General features: G+C 42.4%; 2 protein-coding genes across 3 annotated transcripts in view; one reads left to right on the forward strand and one right to left on the reverse strand.

Annotated features, from left to right (window-relative positions):
- The window catches only part of COG5 (component of oligomeric golgi complex 5), a 284,025-nt gene extending 275,270 nt beyond the window's left edge, over positions 1 to 8,755 (forward strand). The window contains exons 21-22 of the mRNA XM_079930906.1: positions 240 to 319; positions 7,858 to 8,755. Coding sequence (XP_079787032.1) covers positions 240 to 319; positions 7,858 to 7,972 — 195 coding nt within the window. The 3' untranslated portion in view covers positions 7,973 to 8,755. The remainder of the gene's footprint in view (positions 1 to 239; positions 320 to 7,857) is intronic.
- Positions 8,756 to 8,941: 186 nt separating this feature from the next.
- HBP1 (HMG-box transcription factor 1) overlaps positions 8,942 to 22,938 on the reverse strand; it is a 30,998-nt gene continuing 17,001 nt past the window's right edge. For both annotated transcript variants that reach the window (XM_079930907.1, XM_079930908.1), the window contains 5 exons: positions 21,634 to 21,790; positions 20,818 to 20,962; positions 13,356 to 13,673; positions 11,094 to 11,235; positions 8,942 to 10,014 (listed from right to left, as the gene is read on the reverse strand). In XM_079930907.1, the coding sequence (XP_079787033.1) occupies positions 9,997 to 10,014; positions 11,094 to 11,235; positions 13,356 to 13,673; positions 20,818 to 20,962; positions 21,634 to 21,790 (780 nt within the window). In that variant the 3' untranslated portion in view covers positions 8,942 to 9,996. The remainder of the gene's footprint in view (positions 10,015 to 11,093; positions 11,236 to 13,355; positions 13,674 to 20,817; positions 20,963 to 21,633; positions 21,791 to 22,938) is intronic.

Below are 22,938 nucleotides of genomic sequence, written 5' to 3' on the forward strand. Positions count from 1 at the left end.
AAGCCCCATAAAGCTTTTTTGACGGAGGCTCCATTTACTTTTCTGACCTACCTTCAATTGGCAAACCCAAAAGGCTCTTTGGGAGTCAGGAAGGTGTCCCAGGGGCTGTGCCGCCTGCCTTCGGGCAGGTGTCTGGCGTCATTTGACCCCGGGAATCCCTGCGATCCTCTCTGAACCCGCACGTGCTGTCGCAGGATGGGATTCACCCTCTCTCCTCTGATTGTGTTTCCACCCTGCAGAGGGCCGAGTGGTCCCACGCACGCTTCTCCCAGTGGCTGGATGACCATCCCTCTGAAAAGGACAGGCTCCTCCTCATCAGGTAGAGCTGTGCGCTGCAGGGGCACCGCCCAGGGCGTGGGGGATGTAGGGGAGGAGGAAGGAGAGGGCCCCGGCGGGCGTGTGCACGTTGTGCTCCCCCGGGGCAGGCGCCTCACCTGCTGGAGTGCTGCCGGGGCGCATTGCTGGGGGGCATGTCAGGTTTTGCTTTCCGTGTCCTCCACATCCCCTCTTGTGCTGTCCCATGCCTGATGCAACCCTAAGAACCATGCGCTTCTGTTTTGAAAACCAACCTCAACTATGAAGCGACTCCTTGCCTTGGCTCCATTTTCTGCTTCATTTCCACATGGGGCAGTTACTGAAGTCGTGGAACGCAGATGGGAGTAAACGTGATACTGTTATTAGTAGAAAACAAGGACACCCAGCAGCCTAGTGCCTCTCAGGTGTGTTTATGCACGTGTGCGCACACATGCAGACACACCCACCACCCCCCGTACACCCCCGCCATGCCCAGGGTGGGATGCTTGCACTGTCCCGTACGGCTTACTAAGCATCTCTCTTCCATCAGCACTCTCCTTTGAAATTTCCCTCACCAGAATCTCCAGAGACCTCTTAGCCACCAAATGCAGATGTTTCTGTTCTCACTTTATCACTCTGCAGCTTTAGCTAGAAGTGACCACCACTTCCTTCTTGAAACTGCTCATCAGCTGACCGATTCCACTTATCTTTATTGATACTCACCATGTGCCAGGCCCTGAGGACACAAAGCAAACCAAGACAGGCCCTGCCTTCTTGGATCTTCCATGGCACCTCCGTCATCTGTTTCTCTTCTCATCTCTGTGGCCATATTTTCCCTCAGTCTCGTTTGCTGAACTGTCTTCTTCTGTCCACTCCTTAAAGGCCATCATTTCCCACAGTGTGTTCCTGGCTCTTTTCCCTTCACGTTCGATCTGTACTTTGGTTCCCAGGTGAGCTCACCCAGACCCATGACTCTAGTGACCTCTTCTGTCCTGTGGCTCCGGGTCTGTGGTTCATCTTGGTTGCCCAGGGCCTCAGGCCAGCGAACTTGCTGTCACATGTCATCACTCAAAGCCCCACAGAAATCTCAACCCCAAAATGCTGAAAGTAAATCATCTTTCCTTTCAAACCTGCTCATTCTCTTAGACTCACTTTTTTTTTTTTGTAAACTTTTTATTTTATATTGGAGTATAGCCAATTAACAATGTTGTGATAGTTTCAGGTGCACAGTAAAGGGACTCAGCCATACATAGACATGTATCCATTCTCCCCCAAAACTCCCCTCCCATCCAGGCTGCCACATAACATTGAGCAGAGTTCCCCGTGCTATATAGTAGGTCCTTGTTGGTTATCTGTTTTGAATATAGCAGTGTGTACATGTCGATCCCAAACTCCCTAAATATCCCCCCATCCTTCCCCTGCCAGCCCCGTAACCGTAAGTTCATTCTCTAAGTCTGTGAGTCTGCTTCTGTTTTGTAAATAAGTTCATTTGTATCATTTTTTTTTAGATTCCGCATATAAGGGATGTCATACGATATTTCTCTTTCTCTGTCTGATTTACTTCACTCAGTATGACAATCTCTGGGTCCATCCATGTTGTTGTAAATTGCATTATTTCATTCTTTATAATGGCTGAGTAATATTCCATTGTATATATGTACCACATCTTATTTATCCATTCCTCTGTCGATGTAGACTCCCTGTCTTGGTTGGGGTGTCACTGTCACCTATATCCAGCCAAGCTAGAAAACCTTTAAGCCATCATTCAACTCCTCTGTCACCCTCATTCTCCAAAGCCAGGCAGTTGTACCTCTTAAATCACTTTGGAAGCCATTCTCGACTCTTCCAAGGGACCCTAATGCTCTTAGCCTGGGGACCAGGGCACCAAACCAGCCTTTGCTTGAGTCTAAGAGCAGGGGATGAGTTGGGTTCTCCAGAGCCAGCCTGGGGCTCGTGTGCTGAAGTGGTTCTCGGCTGTGTTTGCACCCAAGAGTCACTTACAGAGCTTTGAAAAATCCACGTGTCAAGGCCACACCCTGACTGCCTCGGAATCTCCCTGGGAGCCAGCATTGGGATTTCTTAAAGTGGCCCGCGGCTCCCCGCAGCACAGCTGGGGCTTCACAGCACAGTCGCCAAGTGCGAGCCCACCCCACTCCACTCCCCCTGCCGCCGAGGAAGGAAGCTGTGGGGGTTGTGGAGGAAGCCTCAGCCCGCCAGATCCGGGAGCGGCGCCGAGTCCTCAAGTGTGGCGACTGGCGCCCAGGGGGAGCGCCCGGCCCTGCCAGTGGATAAAGAGGAGGGTGGCCCGCGCCCCTGCTCTTCTTCCGTGCTGGCCGCTTGTCCTCTCAGCTCTGAGTATCTGAGCGAGGAGTGGGGTGGGACGCGCGGTGAAGCTGTCACCGTCAGTGCGGCGTCTGGTTAAACGGCCCTCAGAAGAGGCCCCAGGTGTGGACGGGGGACTCCGCCGGGGCTGGTGTGGGGCTTTGCGGTGCCCTCCCCGAGTCCCGTTGACTCGCCAGCTGCAGCCCACTGGCTAGTACAGGAGTGCGCAGGGCTCAGTTGATGGAACAGGGCGCACCTTTGTCCTCTACCAAGTTGGACTGAGCTCATCTACAACAGTTGTCCTGCTGTGGGCACATCACAAATCTGCTTCCTTTTGCTTCTTTTTAAAAATGTCTCCCGAGTGATTTCATCGGCAGTGCTGTTGCTGAGCCTATATTTAGCAACTGAAAACCATGCTCAGAAATGCTGTCAAGCTTTTTGAATCAGGCCTGCGCATCACGCCACGCATGGCTGATACCAGAGCCTTCGGTCCTGAGCAGGGAATGAAGCCCTCCTCGGGGGCTCCAAACCCTGTGCTCCTGCTCCGGCCCAGGCTGCTAACAAAGCAGGAAGCTCTGTCCTAGAGAACGTCCTTTCTTACCTGTCATTGCAAAACTGATTTCATCCCTGCATACTGAAGCACCACTGGATGAATTTCTTGCCCCTATAGATAAACCTAGGGTGAGTATTGCCCTTTAAATGTCAGTAAATTTGTTTTAGCTTTGGGGGCAAACCTTGTTGTAGACTCATCTCCTCCCAGCGCAGTGTGTTAAGTCGTCAGAAGTAGGGCAGATCGAGGGTATAGCAGCTACTGCTGCGGAACAAACGGCAAGTAATGACCTCTCTTCTGCCTTCCTTTCTGCTTCCTTTTGACACCAGACATTTCTCTAGAGCTTGAATGGATCTTAGTCAAGTTAATTTTAAAAGTGGAGTCATCAGTGACTCCTGGGGCCGAGTGGGGGAAGTGGGGAAGATGGTACCTCCCGGCCCCTGCCAGGCAGGCATGTGCGCCCTTGGGGGCGGGGCGGCAGCCTGGCGAACTCCTGGGGGTCTGCAGGTATTGACTACGTTCTCGGCAAAGATGAAGACTGAGGTTGTGATGGAAAGATTTCTCAAGTTCTGCACAAGAAGTAGGATTGGCAGCATACATACCGACTCTTGATATTGGCAGTAGGACAGCAACTCTTCTGACTGTGGCCTCTTCTCCTTTGTTTTTCCTGAGTCTCAGTAGGGGAACACCTTTATGGTGTCACAACTGTATACAGACTTTATTTGCTTATTGGTACTTTTCACCTGTACAATCGTCACACAGTTCTCAGTGCCCCGTGCATCCTTGGACCCCTTGCCCTCCTCCGGGCGTCCAGGGCCCACGGGCTGGGAACCATTCCCTCAGCTGCTCCACTTCTGCAGAACCCCAGGATCCCTGTTGTTGGAGGTGGGGGTTTGGTCTCCACATAGGAACATCTTTCAGGTGTTCCTATGGTGTGAGATCCCTTCCAGTTCTGGGAACTGGGTGCCTGAGGTGAGACCCAGGGGAGGATGGAGTCAGGGGAAGGCCTGCGAAGGCACATGGTAGTTTTTTAAGTCATTTAGGTATCTCTGTACTAAGCACACTGATAGGTCCTGCCTGACAAAGATCAATTTTGTGTGTTCCGTAAAATCCTCCACTTGGTTAGTTTGTATCACATTGGGCAGTGTTGCCATGTTACCACAAACCCTCCCCTCTGCTAATTGTTTGCACAATTCCTATACTAATTTCTTTTTTCAATAAGGGTAACTTTAATAATCTTCCTATTTTGGATACAAACCAGAGTTGAGACTCTTACATAATGCTTGGCCCGACTTCCAAGAAAGCTGATGTTTTGCTCAAGCAAATGAAGTAATAATTGCTTGAAAATCTTGCTCTGATTTTACGTGGGAGGGCAGCTTTAATCTTTTTTCTCTCCGTAGTTCTGATGGTGTTTTTGATGAAAACCAAAAACACTAACCGAACTCATTTCTGAACTTTCTTCCACATATTGTCTAGTTTTATGTAATATCTTATCCTTCTGAAAGCAGATGAAACTAAGTGGATTTTTGTCCATTGATTAGATAAAAATGACTCTAACCCATTCATTGCAGAATTACAGTTTCTGTGAATTTCAGTGCATTAATTTCTTAGACTGATACATATACACCATTGTCTCAAAGACAGTTGGAGCCCTTGGGGGTTTCTCTACCTTGTGTGAATCTGGAGGGACTACATGTTGGGAGTGGGGCGTTTGCCCAGGATGCCATAGCAACTTAAATAGCATTACTAAAAGAAACAAGTTTTTTCACAGAGAAACAGCTTCATCTAAGGCTCAGCCCTGACATGAATAAGGCATCTCACAGGACATTGTTCTTTAAGGGCATTAAATTCCATTTTGCTTGCCTGTACTTTTGAGGATCCCTGCACTCATGCTTCTCTTTTATTTCCTTTCTTCATTGCTTTTGTCTTTTTCATTACAGTTCTCTGTCTTCCTGTATCTAATTCACTTTTTTAATTCGTTCACCCTGCATTTGGCAAGCACTTAGGTCCTGGGGCTACATAAATGCAGAAAACAGCCCCAAGCCTCAGAGTTGTTACATATTAAGAGGGAAACTAACCCACACACAGATCCTTTCACGGCAATGTGGTCATGCGTGGTAGAAGCATAAACAACTTGCTCCTTACATGGAGAATCTGAGGCCATCAGAAGCGCGGTGGGGAAAACGGTATTTGAGTGCTTCATAGGTTCATAGATGTACTTGGAAGAGAGCCAGGTTCTTCACAGTACGATCCTTTAACTCTCAAAACTAAATCATGTAGGTATTCTTCCCACTTTGCAGATGAGCAAATAGGCTCAAAATGTAGCCCAGATCACACAGCTAGTTCGGTGCGGGGCCGGGGGGGCGGGGGGCGCAGAGCCTGATGTCCCAGTGGTGCTTCTTAACTAAGAGCCTGCCAGGCCCCCGCAGAGCTGGTTTCTAGTTTGATTACTTTAGCATGAGTAGTAAAGTATTACTTCACTTGAAGCCAGCCTTCAGGGATCCGTCCCCAGATGCTGGGGTCTGGCTAAGCCACGCTCTTGGTGCAGAAGTCCCAGACCTTTCCACTTGATGTGACTCCACGGTGGATTCAGCTTTGTGCTGCCTCGAGTTAGGAAAGGCTTTATCAAAAACAAGACATTTGGGCTGGTCCTGTGTAAAAGCTCTACGAGGAAGAAAGCGGGGAGGGGCGTTCCAAAGATAAGGACGGTTGATGAAGAAGCTATGTCTTGCTGCGTTCCAAAGATAAGGACGGTTAATGAAGAAGCTATGTCTTGCTAATAATGAGACAGGCCAGTGTGGTCGACGGAAACAGGCCCTTTTTGGAGCCCGACCTTGTTAGGCAGAGACATCTTTCTTTCAGAGTGGCATTTGCACGAGCATCCAGGTCTCTCAGGGTTGGGCTGAGAGTCACCAGTGAGCTGGATGGAGCTGTTCTGCCTGTGTCGGTAACGCGAACAACGGAAACTAATGATTTGCGGGTCTTTTTAGGGCACAGCAAACGGTTTGGAACCCAGCAGTCGCACAGCGTTGGGGGAGGTTGTTGATGAAGCTGGTGTTCGGTGGGGTTGTGAGTGGAGACACTGCCCCGATGGCGAGAGGGCATGGCAGGTCACGAGCCTCAGGTGGCCGTCTCTGGCTGTAGTGTGGCAGGTCCTCTAGTGCAGGGCTGATGGCACCAGGGTGACCACCACCTACGAGGCTACAGCAGCAATTAGGGCACTAGATGGCAGGGTTGAGACTGAAGCTGAAGGGGAGAGGAGGGACCGGATGTGGTAACGTGGGGTAAGTTAAAAGTGGTGGTAGGACTAAAAGAATTTTAGATACAGACCTTGGGGAGATGATGGTGTCCTTTGCTGAAATAGGGGAAGGGGAAGAACGCTACCCTTCGCCTGGGTTTTTTTATCCTAGGTTTGTTTTTTCCTTTTCCTTTGATAGTTTTTAGACCAGGTTTAGGTTCACAGCAGATTTGAGAAGGCACAGATTTTTCCCTATGTCCCCTGCCCCCACTGCACAGCCGCCCCCATTATCAACACCCCCTCCTCCACAGTGGCCCCATTTGTTACAGCTGGGAAGCCCACATGGACATCATGGTCACCCAGCGTCCATAGCTTACACTGGGGCTCACTCTCAGTGTTATAGGTTCCATGGGTTCGGACAGCCCTAGGTTTCTGACAGGTGAGTTTCAGGGAGACCTGGAAGGAATCAGATAAAGATGTCCAGAACACAGAGATCGGGAGGGAGGTCAGGGCTGGAAATGAGAGATTGGAGATTCAGTTGTGTATGAAACCATGACAGTGGCTAGTGGGGTTGCAGGGCGCTGTGGTGTGAGCAGAGCTGGACACACGCCTGGCAAGTATATCCCCTGCAGTGAAATGAAAATAACGGCCAAGCCTGACAGAGGATGCATATTTTCAGTGTTTGGGAGCAAATAAGAGTGAAAAATTACACATTAGATGGGACTTGAGACAGTTATGTGAGCCGAGTTATGGTATTAACTTACATGTTTATGGAAATGCTCTACTCTCAAGAGTGTGAAACTTCATGGCTATGACAAAAAATTGTTCTACTTGGAACTTAAATAGACCAATAATGAAAAATATGCATAAACGAACAAGCACAGGGCTGGACTTGACCTGTGGGCTGGTTTGCTGAGCCCCGGATCTAATTCATGAGAACATCATTATCATACTCTTGGCTAAATTCAGACTGCCTGCCTTCTCGTCGCCTAATAGGCCAACAGTTGGAGCCTAAGAACAATTTATCCTACTTGTGGTAACAGGAATACAAAGCCCTGCCAGTGTCAGTGTGTGCTGAGCGAGGGCCCTGCCTCCGGCAGTGCCGTGCACACTGCACAGTGCAGGGCGCCCCCTCGTGAGCTCAGCGCGTCGACACAGGCTGCGCTTGGCTCCGCAGAAGTCTCTTCAGTAGGAAAGACCACGAAAGGGAAACTGGGAATCTTAGGCGCCAGAGAGCCTCCGATTGGGTGATGAGACCACTAAGTGCAACGCAGGCTGAAAACCGTGCACAGCTCTGCACCTTAACCACAGGAACGCGACCAACAAGTGTTTGAGGGCTGGTCGACTGGGCAAAGCAGTTCCAGAAATGGGCTGCTTTTAGGTGTTGGCATCCTCCGAGCTCTTTTATTTCATTTGTATAACCTTCTGATCCTTGTTTTCTTTTGGTTTTCAGGGGTGCCCTGGAAGCTTATGTTCAATCAGTTAAAAGCAGAGAAGGCAAAGAATTTGCACCAGTTTATCCCATAATGGTTCAACTGCTTCAAAAAGCTATGTCTGCTCTTCAGTAATAATGTGAAGTATTTCTTAATGTCCATTTTGTGCTAACCTATCCAAGGTTGGCAATTTAACACATACTCTAAAGGACAGCTGCCATCTACTATTTTAAGAATGTAATTGAATTTTTTGTATTTCCTGTTGATCTTTCCTGTTTACCTCTGAAGCCCTTCTACCTTACGTAGCATAAAATGTCAAAACTGATTCATCACCACCACCTTCCAACTCTGTGGACCTGATTTTTTCCAGAAAGATACCAAACTCTTGTCTCTCCTCTCAGGCTTTTCTGTGAGGCTATCTAAAACTTCTTTCCCATCACAGAGTCCCCGCTGCTGCTTAAGGGATTCGACCAACTTCTAGTAAGTACACTGCTTCTCCCCAACTGGCATCCTTCCTCACTGGATAAGTAGGTAGCCCAGTGGTTTCCATATTTGGCTGCATATTAGACTCACTGGTAGAAGCTTTAAAAAACCCTGATGCCCAATTTGTACCCCTTATTAACACGTATGGGGGTAGAAGCCAAGCATTAGTATTTAAAAATATATATATATCCTGAAGTGTTTCCAACATGCAACAAAGTTTGGGAACCACTGGCATATCCCAAAGCTAAGATGTAGGGCTAAATGTTGTGTAACTGTATCTTTAATAAAGATAGAGCAAGGCTGTCTTTACACTCTTGTGTGTCATTTTATTAAAAACAGACTTTCGGGGCTGTTCAACTTTGTAACAGAGATGCCAAGTTAAAAATAACTTTTACTCTATAAGATTTCTTATAAATAGTAGGTAATCTAGGTCCTTAGTTTTCTATTGCCCTTGCCCTGTCATTAACATTTTATTTTAAATTTAATGTTTAAAATCCCACAAGCCACTTCTAAAATATTTTCCATCTCCTGAACCTGTTATTCTGATGACTCATTGGTAAAGGTCAGTCAGGATCAATCAGTGGAAGTCAGAGATAAACAATTTTTTCATTTTATTTGAAATAATATACAAGAATATAGTGTGCAAAATTTAGGGGCAACATCATGAAGAAGTGTAATGAACTGAAATTCAATTTTACAGCTGTGATTCCTAACCAGAAACACCACTGGGTAAGTAACATGAAAAGCCATGATTGTAGCTCAGAGCATAAGCAGCTGTATTGCCATTGTGTTTGCTCTCACTGTAGACAGTTTGGAGGAAAGTAAAGTGCACGTGTTGCACTGCATAAGTGCAAAGTCTGCCCCCACCATAGAGATACGATGACAAATACGATATTAAGATATGTGGCTGAGGAGATACAGGACACAAAAGTTAAAAATACAATGGTGTCAACCGTTAACAGCACCATTACAGTGACTATACCCCAATGCTATTCACTAACTTTACCTTGGCCTGGGCTGTCTCCATCGAGCAAGGGGTGGGTGCTGCCACCTGGCGCGTCCACTCAGCATGCTCCGGGAGCCGTGGCAGGTGGCTCTCAGGCTGTGACACTGACACCATCCACCTGCCCCCTGTTCCGGCAACCTCTTGGCACTGGCCAGACTAGGAGCCCCCGTGTTTGGCACAGATGCTGAGCCATATGGTGGTTGCTCAAGGAAAGGCCAACTCCCGGCTTCTGCTTCACTCCATTACGTATACAATACAGATTAATAAGCAGTAAGGAGCCAATGTATAAACAGCAGTTACATATTTTTAAATTCCCCCTTTGTACAATTTAAAATAAAACATGTATACACTTCTCCTCTCTTTCTACTGTACTTTAGCACCACAGGATATCAATTTTCAAGCCTATATTACCTGATAGACATATATGAAGTTTGGAAGAAAATAAGGCAATTTGGTTTACAATGTTGATAGTTTTAGCTTACTTAATGCTCTAATGGAGAAAGCAAATCCTCACTCATATTATTAAATCAATCATTTCAAGACTCAATGCTATCAGTATCTTACGGTCACACGGATTCAGGACAAATGGTGAGACCTTGATCTTCTTAAGTCTTTCCATCAACAGTCAATGTTTATGCAAATACAGACTTAAGAACATAAGCATCCTGGTTTAATGTTGTTGTGAGCCCTGTGGAGATAAAATTAATAACTCAGTGAATGTTTACACATAAATACACAGCAGTTCTACAAATGAAAGCTAAGATGGATAATATAATGTTAACAACCATACTATTTAAAAAAGATCGCTTTCTCAAAGGTGGTGATTTTTTTAAAGTCTGATAATACCTGATGGTCCAAGCATCCAGAAAATTTATGAAAATGCTGAGACAAGAGAGATCGACTAGGATGAGCAGACAGGAAAGGGGATCCAGGCCAAGTCCTACCACATGGAATCCTAAAGAACTTCAAAAATCTAGTTCAGTCACCCTCATACTGGAATCTGACTGCTGACTGCTTCTTTATAAGAAATTCTTAAACAGATGAGAACCACATGTTACTATACAGAAATAGACAAATACAGAGAATGAATTAGAACATCCTTGGCCAGCCCTCCTGCTGCGAAGTACTGATGCTGTCCCTTTGTCTTTAAATGATATTTCAAATTGAGCTCATTCTGTTCTATCAATCATGTGACGTTTTCTTGTAATTAATCGAAAACACTTAAAAGATGCTAGTCTAGTAATGGAAAAGTTTTAAGAATCAGGTCTATCCAATACAGCATTATTATGGTGCAAACTTGTTTACTAGCCTTCCTGGGCCTTTCTATTTCTTCTCCTTGCTGAGATTTTTAACCTAGAAATTCTGTGCGAATGTCAGAAGTCCCCACCTCCACAGCCCATCACCAATTAAGAAAAGAAAGGCTGTTGAGACATACCACCCCAAATCAGAAAATTCTTCTCCTGTGATAGTAATGAGTTAATAAGCCCCATCTTTCAACCCAACCAGAAATACTCATTTCAGAGTCTTCTACTTTAGCATCTCTAGCAAACATTCCTACTTTGCAAGCTACAAGAGTAAATGGCACTAATGACGAAAGGCAGCCTGCCTTATATGATGGTGTGCAAACATTATTTAGGTTCTGAAAGATAAGAAGGCTGAGAAACAGCATCAACGCCCATTTAAAGCTTCTAACAACCGCTCCAATACGCTAGTACAATTTTGGAGTTAAGTCAAGATCACTTTAAGCAACTACTTGTTGAAACATACTGAATTGGTTCTTTTCCTTTTCCAACAGTCAGGATTTAAACGTTTTTGTTCTTCAGCCAAAGCCTTTGCTTCTAATGTATACATTCTCCTCTCTTCATTCTTCATTTTCTTCCACCTGTCACCAAGGATCACACTTATGGCTCTGTAAAAGAAACATTTACACAGTGTTGAAAGCAAGAATTTTTCAGAAAACTCATGTCAAGTGCTGCTACTTTAGGAAGAAGTAGAAAGTTGAAAGACAAAAATCTCGTCCAACATAGAGAAGGAGAAAGGTCAAGACTACTGTACTCATTTCCAGTAAAATCTGAAGTCATGGTCCATTCATCGTAATCTTGGCAATTAAAGCCTCCTAGAATAGGGCCAATATCTAAAAGGGCTAAAAACTGGATATTTTACACAGCTTCGATTTGAAGAAAAAAGTTAAATATTTCAACGAAATGGTTTGTTTGAATTACCATTGGGTACATCGGTCTTCCAAAGATGTTTAAGATTATTAAGGCAGACAGTGTTTAGTATCAGCAGCATATTCACCTTGTATTGAAAGGTATTCTTACTTTCTGTTTGTGCCCATAACCCATCAAATAGTCACGATAAGCCTTTTTTCATTCATGCAACCGCCGTGAAAATGTGGTGGCGCTAACTATGCACACTTACCACTTACCTCCAAAGACACCACCAAATAAACCTTAGGCCACAGTTACACTTACTACTTAAGAAAACTGGATAAACTCAAAGGGGAAAAAGTCAAACTGGTAAGACCCATCATGATAGAAATTTGAAGCTGTTCCCTGTTTATTAATTTGTTCCCAAAACTACTAAAATGGTCTCATCCAGAACAGGCAGACACAGACTGTTTCCCTTTTGTGAAGAGCTTAACCCTCATTAACCCTTAATTTCATGACACTCATACGAAACAGGTGGTCTGGAATGACTGCATGAAGTACGTACAAAAGATTTCACAATGGCTGACATGGAAGCTAGAAAACAGGCATCTGAGCTTTAGAACAGTCGCCACAGAAGCTCTACTTGAAAAGAAATTTAAAATGTAGTAAATGTATGTATTTTTTAATCCAGTAAGTCGATGCAATTCAACATTGCACTGCATCTTCTTTTAGTAAAATAAAAACCAGTTTTTATAGTCTCCGAGTTAAAGGTACTATATAATGGTTGACACATTTACTAGTGAAATTGATTAAAAAGTATTCACATATGTATCAATTTCCAAGTCACAGATGCATTTGGTATAAGAAGCTTCTCTTTTTAAAATGGAAGTATTTGGGGTGGGCAAGATGGGTGAAGATGGTCAACAGGTACAAACTTCCAGTTTTAAGTGATGGAGCTGTAATGTACAGCAGGGTGAGTACAGTGAATAATACTGTGTGGTATATTTGAAAATTGCTAAGAACATAGATCTTAAAAGTTCCTATCACAAGAAAAAAAATTCCTAACTATGTATGGTGATGGATATTAATTAGACTAGTTGTGATCATTTCTTAATATGTACAAATAGTAAATCATTATGTTGTGCACCTGAAACTAATATGTCATATGTCAATATATCTCATATATATATATATGTATATATATAAAAAGATCATGAGTCATTAAAACCGGAATTCAAAGCTGAATTATTTTATGTGCATAATCATTTGACTTTTCTCAGAATATCAAGGATTAAGGGGAACTAGGAAGAATGGAGAAGATAATTTTAATTCGTGGAGAACTTGGTTGGTTTGAGAGCAAGCGAGCAGTAGAGGATTCTAAGAGATGAGGTATGGGCACAAGCAAACAGCAGGAAGGACTCGCACTGTTAACTTTTATCCCTGGGCTCTAGTGAGGACCCCTCGTAGTCTTTTGACAAATCTGGCAGTCATTACAAACTGCCAATGCCTGCACATCCCATAGCATGACACAGTTGTAAAACAAGTACATCCTTGAGATCTGACACAAGAAGGTGCTAGTCTTTTCTGTAAAGATGGAACAGTCAATTGTTAGAACTGTGTCATCTAACAGGCAAGTGACATTTAATATTATTTTAGAAGGCAGATCCTTACCTCTTAGCTAACCTAATTATCTGTCTAGGTATTATAAAACAGTTACACATGACCCTAAAAATTCCACTTAAACATTTTACTTTAAAATCAACCTGGAAAACAGAATTCAATAATGAAAGCTACTGAATAACTTAACTATCCCAGCTCCCCTGAACTGCACAGAAGTGTTACTGAATTGTTATATAGTCAGAATTATCACTATTTTTACCTGTTATCTTTCCCTGGATACATCTGAGTATATTCAACTCTGTATTTTTTGGCAAAAAGCATGAAGGCATTCATTGGTCTTTTGCACTTGTTAGGAGAAGTGGCACTCACAGTCCCTGAGCTGTGGGTTTTGACAGCTTTAGCATACAAGGAATTGGAAGAGAGCTGTGAGGATCCCGGGGAGCCACAGTTTTTACTGAATCCAGATCTTTCAAAGTCTTGACCTCCAGGTCCTCCACAAGACAAAGATGCACGACGCTGACGAGCCATACTACTTAACACATAGACTGCAGAGGAATCCATAGGCGTGAAGTCATAGCTGTAAATAAATACATAAATTCATTAACAGGATTTTAATTCAGTATAGTTATCTGATTTGTGAAAACAGGATTAAAAAAAAAAAGACCCTTAAGATCTGATTGGAAATTTCAATGTATTTTACCTTAAATAATGTTACCAACACTACTTTAGCAACTTCACCATTGATAGTTGCTTGTAAGATGAAAGCTTATGTATGCATTTACTAAATTTATTTTTTTAATCTTAATACAAAATGTTTTTATAAAAGACTTCCAAGCCTCCCCACTTCAAAGGAATCTGTTACAATCCACATACTTTATTCATAGCAAACACCTTCTTCAGATCCCATACAACTCATTCCTACTTTAGATTCATTTTTTTGACAAATTTGATAATCTAATTTGTTGACCTCTAGAAGCCTGAAACTACAAAATTAAAACAGAGTAGCAAGCATATACCAGGCCTAAGGACTAACTACTACAGAAGACAAGATGTTGGGTAAGGACAGATAGAAGTGGTTAAATGTAGCTAAAGAAACTTTAAATGCACAGTAGCCTGGGTCATCTGTTTACAATGACATGTAAATACAGTCATACATGCATTAGTCTCCCCTCAAGGCTATCCATATATTATAAATAGCCTAATAACTTAAAACCCCACATTGATCAGGAAAGGCCACATTTTGTTAGGTATGTTCAGTTTATATAGGTATATAAGCTTTCCGTACCATCTCCTTTTCTCAACAAGCTTGCGTGGCGATTATCATTATCCTCTCTTGATATGAAGAAACAAGCTAAAAAAGTATTGTTCACCCAAGGCCTCACAGCTACTAGCTCTCAACCCAGATCTGTTTGTCCAGCTCCAAAGCCCCAGGTTTCCTCATAAGTACCATGGTACTCTGCACTGCTGTTGGCAAACCTCAAGGTGAATAACCATCAGATTAATTGAAAACATCATCTGAAAATTAGAAATAACGTAGACCACAGCCTAAAAATATACCTGTCAAGAGAATTCTCTTGTTCCAACTCTGTTAACTTCTACTGCTTACATTGGTAATCTCAGCAGAAAATCTTTTACTTCACCCCAACTCCTCTTTCTCTCCCTGAAACAGAGATTCTGGCAGTCCATCAACAGGTTGATAATAGCTACAGGAATAGTATCCGCCTACAGGTGAAGCAATGTGCGATTATGAATGATTCTGACATACGGAGAGCTACCTGAGTGAGGTGCACGCCATTCACTGCACACAGTAAATGACTTTTACCAATTATCAACCACACAACATCTGCTTTTTTAAAGGTATTACATGAAATAAGTGTACTTACAAGTATGACTCCAAAATCATCCAATAAATGCTTAGCAATCAGTATTATGCCAGAGAAATAATTTTTGCTATCTTAAGCCCCTCTCATATGTAATTTAGAAAAATAGCAAACTTAAGCATTTGTAAATGAACCTGACACAAAATTATTAATTTCTACTGCAGGAAAATAATTATAATTTGAAATACTGGAAGATTTAAAAATAGGGTAGGCTAATTGCCTACTGAAATTTGAAAACTCCACCATCTAGTGGTACAAATATAACCGTCATCCATTTCCATTATGGATACAATTTAAAGTAGCTTGAAATATTCAATCACAGAATTCATATTTTTGACATGACTACAGCATTATATTACATAAAACATCTTTTTAAAAGAGCTTAATTTTTTGCTATACTGAGCATTCGCTCTCTTTGCTATCTGTTCCTAAAATGTGCCTTATTTCACCTCACTTTTTTTCTACATGCCACTCCTCGAGCTCAGGATGCCCCTTTCCACCGTCACTGTCTATTGCTCTTAAAGAAAAAGTACAATAGTATAGTGTCTATTAACTGAATCAGAAATATTAACTCACTTAACCCTCCCTTCGATATGATCCTCATTTTACAGCTTTTTTCTTTGTTTTGAAGACCATGGAAAAATTAACTTACCCCAGTTTCCGCAGCAAAGCTATCACAGAGCCCGGCTGTGAATCCAGGCAGTCCGCTGCAGAGCCGTGTTGCTAACCAGGCTACACTGCCTCCCAACCAGCACCTACACACGGTACACACGGCCTCATCCATTCCCTTCTCTAGGCTGGAAGCAAAGAGGCAGGCCTATGTCTTAACTGATCTTCAATCCCCAGTGCCAGCACGTTCTAGGCTCTCAAAATGACTGACAACTGACCGAGAGGGTAAAATAAATCACTCTGGAGAACGTAATAATATAAAATTTTAATTGGGCTCATAGCCCGTCTCTGCCACTTACTAATGGTATGAGCTTGGGCAGGTAACCCTCTAGCCTCAGTTTACTTAGCTCTGAAATGAAGATAATATTTGCTATGCAGTGTTGCACAGCTGGCAGAACAGACTGTATAAAACACTTAAGGCAGAGGTGAGCACACAGCAGGTCCTCAGCTGGGGTATCAATTATTATTGCAGAAGTAGTCTAGATTGGTAAAGTGACTGTCCTAAACCTGCCTGATGCCTAGAAGATTGGCCTCAATACCCAATGTCTCAAATGGGCTTCTTCAACTCAAGCTCTCACCTGGAAGCTTCCTTTCTACAATAGAGCCACCTACTGTGTTTAAGAGCTCATCCATCAGTTTATTGCTGACTTCTTCTGGTCCTCAGCAAGCTAACATCTACTCCAGTGCCCTTCCTAGACCAGCATGACCCAAGAGCACCTACTGTGTGCCAGCTGGATACTGTAATTTCTAGTCCTCACAACAAGGAGTAGAGTTAGGCAGGTGTTATCACCTCCATTTTACAGTTAAAACACTGAGGCTTGCATTTGCAGCAACATGGATGGGCCTAGAGATTATCGTACTAAGCAAAGTAAGTCAAAAAGACAACCATATGATCTAAAATACGACAGGGAATTCCCTGGTGGTCCAGTGGTTAGGACTCCGTGATTTCACTACCAAGGGCCTGAGTTCAATCCCTAATCGGGGAACTAAGATCCTGCAAGCCACATGATGCAGCCAAAAATACTACTAAAATAAGATAAAATATGACACAAATGAACGTATCTATGAAACAGAAACAGACTCAAAGACACAGAGAACAGACCTGTGGTTGCCAGGGAAGAGGAAGAGTGGGGGAGGGAGTGAGTGGCAGTGTGGGATGAGCAGATGCAAACTACTGCTGATATACACAGGATGGATAGACACAAGGTCCTACTGTACAGCACAGGGAACTATATTCAATATCCTGTGATAAACCATAATGGAAAAGAATATGAAAAAGAATATATGTATAATAAAAATTTTAAAATAACAAGGAAACAGTATTTCTCATATCACTAAAGTTCTACATTTGTCACCCCAGAGGTAACCATTCTCCTGAACTGTTAATCATTCCCTTAATTTCCCAACAATTTTATTATAAAACTCATTCATAAACACGATAGAAACTATAGTGACATTAATTATGTTAAAATAGCAATTATATTAACATGTTACATAATGTTTCATTGTGCAGAAATGAATTAACGTTGCAGGCTTGCTGTCCTTTCAAAGGGTTACTTACAGGCTGGCCCTTGACTAGCATCCGGAACTTGGATTTTGGGAGGGTTCCCATCATACCCACAACTGATAAGAGTGGCTCACTGTTCCTAAACTGTATGTACAAAAAATACGGTTTACCCTAAACACCTGCTTTCCTTTTGGAAGCTTTTGGTATATGCCAGGCAGAGGCAGCCTATGCAACCAGCTCCCAATAAAACCCCTGGTGCTGCGTGTCTAATAATCCTCCTGGTAGATAATGATTCACACGTGTTGTAGCTCACTGCTGGGGGAAATAAGCTTGTCCTGTGTGACTCCACTGGGAGAGGACTCACTGGAAGCCTGGCTTCCCCCAACTTAAGCCCACGTCTTTCCTGTTCACGACTTTGCTTCATATCTTTTCAATGTAAGATATCATAGCTGTGCATATGATTAAGTACTAAATCCTGTGAGCCCTCCCAGTAAATCACTGAACCTGGGGGTGACCTTGAGGATCCCTGGCGTAACTGTATAATGTGTATTTTACATACTATAGAAAGATTATATAAATGTAATTAGATTTATAATTTTATTAGATATATTTCCAAAGAACATCTGATTCCAGACTAATTTTTACTTAACATTATTTCTAAAGATCCATGTTTTAAAATGTATGGCTACGGTTCATTCAACTTCCACTGACAAAAAGAATTCTACTGTATGATTGTATCACACTATATGCATTCAGTCTCCAGTGAATGAGTACTGATACTGTTTCCACGTCATACGCAACACAGCTTGAACTTTACACATCGCCTAGTGCATGTCTACAAGCATTTACTTCTCTACGGTGTACACACAGAGGAATGGAATTGCCGATATTCACTGGCAGACAATAAAGCGAAAGTATCTTCCAAAATTTTTTTATCCATTTACACTCTCACCAAACATTAGAGGTATCATGGATCTAAATCCTAAGAATACTCTGAGTACTGAACCTTAACAGTGTCTTGTTTTTCAAAAAAGACTGTATAAAAGAGAGTCAAACAGCATTTAGATTCCAATCTTGCAGATGTTTGTTGAGCATATAGCCTGTGCCAGGCCCTGTGCTGGCTGATTTTTTAAAATGTTTTTTAAAAATAGTCTCACTTGGGCTTCCCTGGTGGCACAGTGGTTGAGAGTCCGCCTGCAGATGCAGGTGACACGGGTTCGTGCCCCGGTCCGGGAAGATCCCACATGCCGCGGAGCGGCTGGGCCCGTGAGCCATGGCCACTGAGCCTGCACTCAGCTACGAGGAGAGGCCACAACAGTGAGAGGCCCGCGTACCGCAAAAAAAAAAAAAGAAAAGAAAAAGTCTCACTTATGCTTTCAAAATAAAAAAACATATTAACCTTTTATTTTATTATATTAAACTGAATTTATTTAAAATCTTCAGGCCAGCAGAAATTCTTGAAAATTCTCTACTTAAAGGTCTATGGATTTGATAATTATCTTAAAGAATGGGTCTTGGGGCTTCCCTGGGCGCAGTGATTAAGAATCCGCCTGCCAATACAGGGGACACGGGTTTGAGTCCTGGTCCGGGAAGATCCCACATGCCGCGGAGCAACTAAGCCCGTGCGCCACAACTGCTGAGCCTGCGCTCTAGAGCCTGAGAGCTACAACTACTGAGCCCGTGTGCTACAACTACTGAAGGCTGCATGCCTAGAGCCCATGCTCCGCAACAAGAGAAGCCACTGCAATGAGAAGCCCGCGCACCGCAATGAAGAGTAGCCCCTGCTCGCTGCAACTAGAGAATGCCCATGCACAGCAACAAAGACCCAACGCAGCCAAAACTAAATAAATAAAAGCTAACTTTTTTTCAAAAAGAAGAAAGAATGGGTCTTAAAATCCCAGATATCATATACTTTCTCTGGGTTCCTTCTGGGAGGAGGGTGACCAACTGCCCCCATTTTCCCAGGACTGAAGGGTTTCCAGTGGTGCAGGACTTTCAGTGCTAAAACCAGAAAAGTTCTGCACAAATTCAGACAGTTGGTCAACTTTCTTGAATGTCAGCACACATGGGTCCTTGTCCTATTATACCACTTACTAATAGGGTGATCTCAGGAAAAATCACTTTCCTCTTTAAGTCTTTCTAAATGTCAACTTTTTGCTGTTTTTACAATTTTTAATCCATGCAACTAATGCCCTTGGTCAAAATGAATAGTAAACAAAGACACAGTTAACTAAAGAAAAAGAAAGATACAATTAACAGACTTATGGTCTGGTTCAAAACAACTGGCCAGATTTAGCAAATTTTTCTTTTCTTAACTATCAAAGATGATCTATTTAATTCCTAGACATATAATGTGGTATTTTCCTAATCTTAAATGTTTTACGAAGTCACTTTTCCTACATGACTACTCCATGTAAAAGTCTTTTTTTTTTTGAAGTATAGTTGATTTACAATATTGTGTTAGTTACTGGTATACAGCAAAGCGATTCACTTATATATATATATATTTAATATACATATTCTTTTTCAGATTCCTGTCCTTTATAGTTTATTACATACTACCCTGTACTATACAGCAGGACCTTGTTGTTTATTATATATATAGTAATTTATATATTAGTATCTGTTAATATCAAACTCCTAATTTATCCCTCCCTACCCCCCCTTTCCCCTTAGGTAACTATAAGTTTGTTTTCTATTTCTGTGAGTCTAATTCTGTTTTGTAAATAAGTTCATTTGCATCATTTTTTAGATTCCACATATAAGTGATGATATATGGTATTTGTCTTTCTCTGACTCCCTCCACTTAGTATGATAATCTCTAGGTCCATCCATGTTGCTGCAAATGGCATTATTTCATTCTTCGTAAGACTCCTCGAGGGACTTCCCTGGTGGTGCAGTGGTTAAGAATCTGCCTGCCAATGCAGGGGACACAGGTTCGAGCCCTGGTCTGGGAAGATCTCACATGCCGAGGAGCAACTAACCCCGCGCGCCACTACTACTGAACCTGCGCTCTAGAGCCTGCGAGCCACAACTACTGAACCTGCGTGCCACAACTACTGAGCCTGCGCTCTAGAGCCCACAAGCCACAACTACTGAGCCCGCAAGCCACAACTACTGAGCCCACGCACCTACAGCCCGTGCTCCGCAACAAGAGAAGCCACCACAATAAGAAGCCCATGCACCACAAGGAAGGGTAGCCCCTGCTCGCCACAACGAGAGAAAGTCCGCATGCAGCAACGAAGACCCAACTCAGCCAAAAATAAATTAATAATAATTAAAAAACTCGAACTATATTATTTTACTTTAATTACCAAGTATTTATTCATATACAATTGACCCTTGAACACTGTGGGTTTGAACTGCATGGGTCCACTTACACATGGATTTTTTTCAATAGTAAATACTACTCAGTCCACGGTTGGTTGAATCTGTCTAAACAAAGGGCTGGCTGTAAGTTATATGTGGATTTTCGACTGTGTAGAGGGTCAGTGCCCCTAACCCCTGTGTTGTTCAAGGGTCAACTGTACATCCCTCTTCTAAGTAGTCCTTTTATAATTCTCAGATCTTTAAAGGTTTAACCTCCTAAACAGCAATCATTAGGGAGATTAAGAGTAAACTTTAATTTTTTTTTCAGAGAGAGAAAAAAAGGAATTCAATATTACCTTTTAAATGTATCAAAAACACCTGAATCATCAAAATTAATGGCATCGGGGTGTCCAGGAGGTAGACATACATCACCAACATGAATTTCACAACATGGAATGCCATGCTGTACCACAGTCAAGCTTGGATAAAATGATGACCAACCTAAAGTTAAAGCAAACTATTGTTACATGAAGGATAGAGATTGACAGAAAGCATCCAAATTATTTATTATATGATAGCTATGTCACTTCTGAGTCTTAAAAAAAGTATGTCATAGATTTGTAACACAAGTCATATATCTTTGCCACAAAGCAAATCCAAGTGTTTTATTTAAACAATGAAAAAGCGCTCCAAAACTAGTTTAACTCAGCATTTTACTAATATGTCAAATTCTATCAATCAGCACTTCCATTGACCTACAAGACAGTAAATGATAAATGATGGAGACCGTGAAATAGTCTCTGAATCATTACGTTTGACAGTGTTAATGTGATTCAGGTGTAAAGCATATTTGGCCTCAACCAAAATTCAATTACCAGAATACTCCATTCCCCAAACTATATCAAAACAACAGAGCTTATTATAGTATGCTACATGAATCTACAAGTTCATACCCACAGGAAGTAGAGCTCCACCTGACTACTGCTAAGACATTTAAACATCATTAGGTATTATTATAAGGCACTTCCTATGGTAGTTTTATTTAGTTTGAAAGAAGTTTTCCCTTCAAAACGTTTTTTCTTAATCATCAAATAATTATGCCACAAGACATAAGTATAGATTTAAGAAGCTTTCTTTAAAAAGTTACTACAAATTGAAAATTGAAGCCCTACCTTTATTTTTAACATAGAAAGGGTGGTCCAGTTTACACTCTACAGTAAGTAAACCATCTTCGACTGTACCAGGATCAAAAGTCAACTTCAGTACAGACTCGCCAAATGATATACTTTCTTCATGTGATAACAACTTTAGACCATCAGAACCATAGCCCTGGAAATACATGCATAGAGTAAATAAATTGGCAATGTTCAACTCAACATGGAGTGAAGTTCCTATTATGTGTAAGACTTTGTGGAAAAGGTAAAAATAAACAAGACAGGATCCTTCCCATTAAGGAGCTTTTGACCCAGTAGCGAAGAAAGGCAGATATTACTACAATATAAAGCTGACTGGAGTAAGTGCTTCAATCCAAGTACAAATAATGCTAATGGAGTTTAATAAAGGGAGATATTAACTCCAAGAGAAAAAGATTGGGGGGGCTTTCAATTCCCATTTGAACTGGAATCTAAAAGGAGAATGCAATTTAGAAAGGTACAAGAACCTGCCTTACACCAGGAATAGTTGTGACTAATAACTTCTTTGGAGAGTGCTGAGTATCTGCTAAAAATACAAGATTAGTTCAGAGTTGGGGCAAATAAGACTGCAAAGGAGGGCCCAGTTAGTAAGTAAGTAAAGGGATCTTAAAGACAGGCAAAATGCTTAAACTTTCCTTTGAGAAGGCACTGGGAAGTCAATGAAAATATTTTTATTAATATAATTGTTGATTTTAAGATGATGACAAAGACTACAGATAAAAGGTACCTCTGGTATTCAATTTATTTGAAGATATAACGAGAGAACCCCATTACAGTCTTGAACTGACAAGTGCAGTGGTGGTAGAACCGGGCTGAATTTAAATTCAATCAATATTTATTGAGCACTTAGTACATGCCAGGTGCTAGCCTCTGAAAACACATGATCCCTACCCTTAAATTCACAGAAAAACAAAGGAGACAGACATGCCAACAGCTAGCTACAGTGTCCAGTCAAAGTAACTAATGAAAGAAAAGGATAAATGTAAAAAATCTTTAAGGAAACAGAATGGATCAACTGATTACAAAGAGAGGAAACAGTCAACTTCATTCATGTTTTGAATGAAGCAATCAAGAAAAGGTTTTGAGGACTTCCCTGGTGGTCCAGTGGTTATGAATCTGCCTTCCAATGCAGGGGACACACGTTCGATCCCTGGTCAGGGAACTAAGATCCCACATGCTGCGGGGCAACTAAGCCCGCGCGCTCTGAAGCCCACACGCCACAACTAGAGAGAAGCCCGTGCGATGCAACGAAGAGCACGTGCTGCAACACAGCCAAATAAATAC

The sequence above is a fragment of the Stenella coeruleoalba genome, assembly GCF_951394435.1.
Source record: "Stenella coeruleoalba genome assembly, chromosome: 9".
Lineage (NCBI taxonomy): Eukaryota > Metazoa > Chordata > Mammalia > Artiodactyla > Delphinidae > Stenella > Stenella coeruleoalba.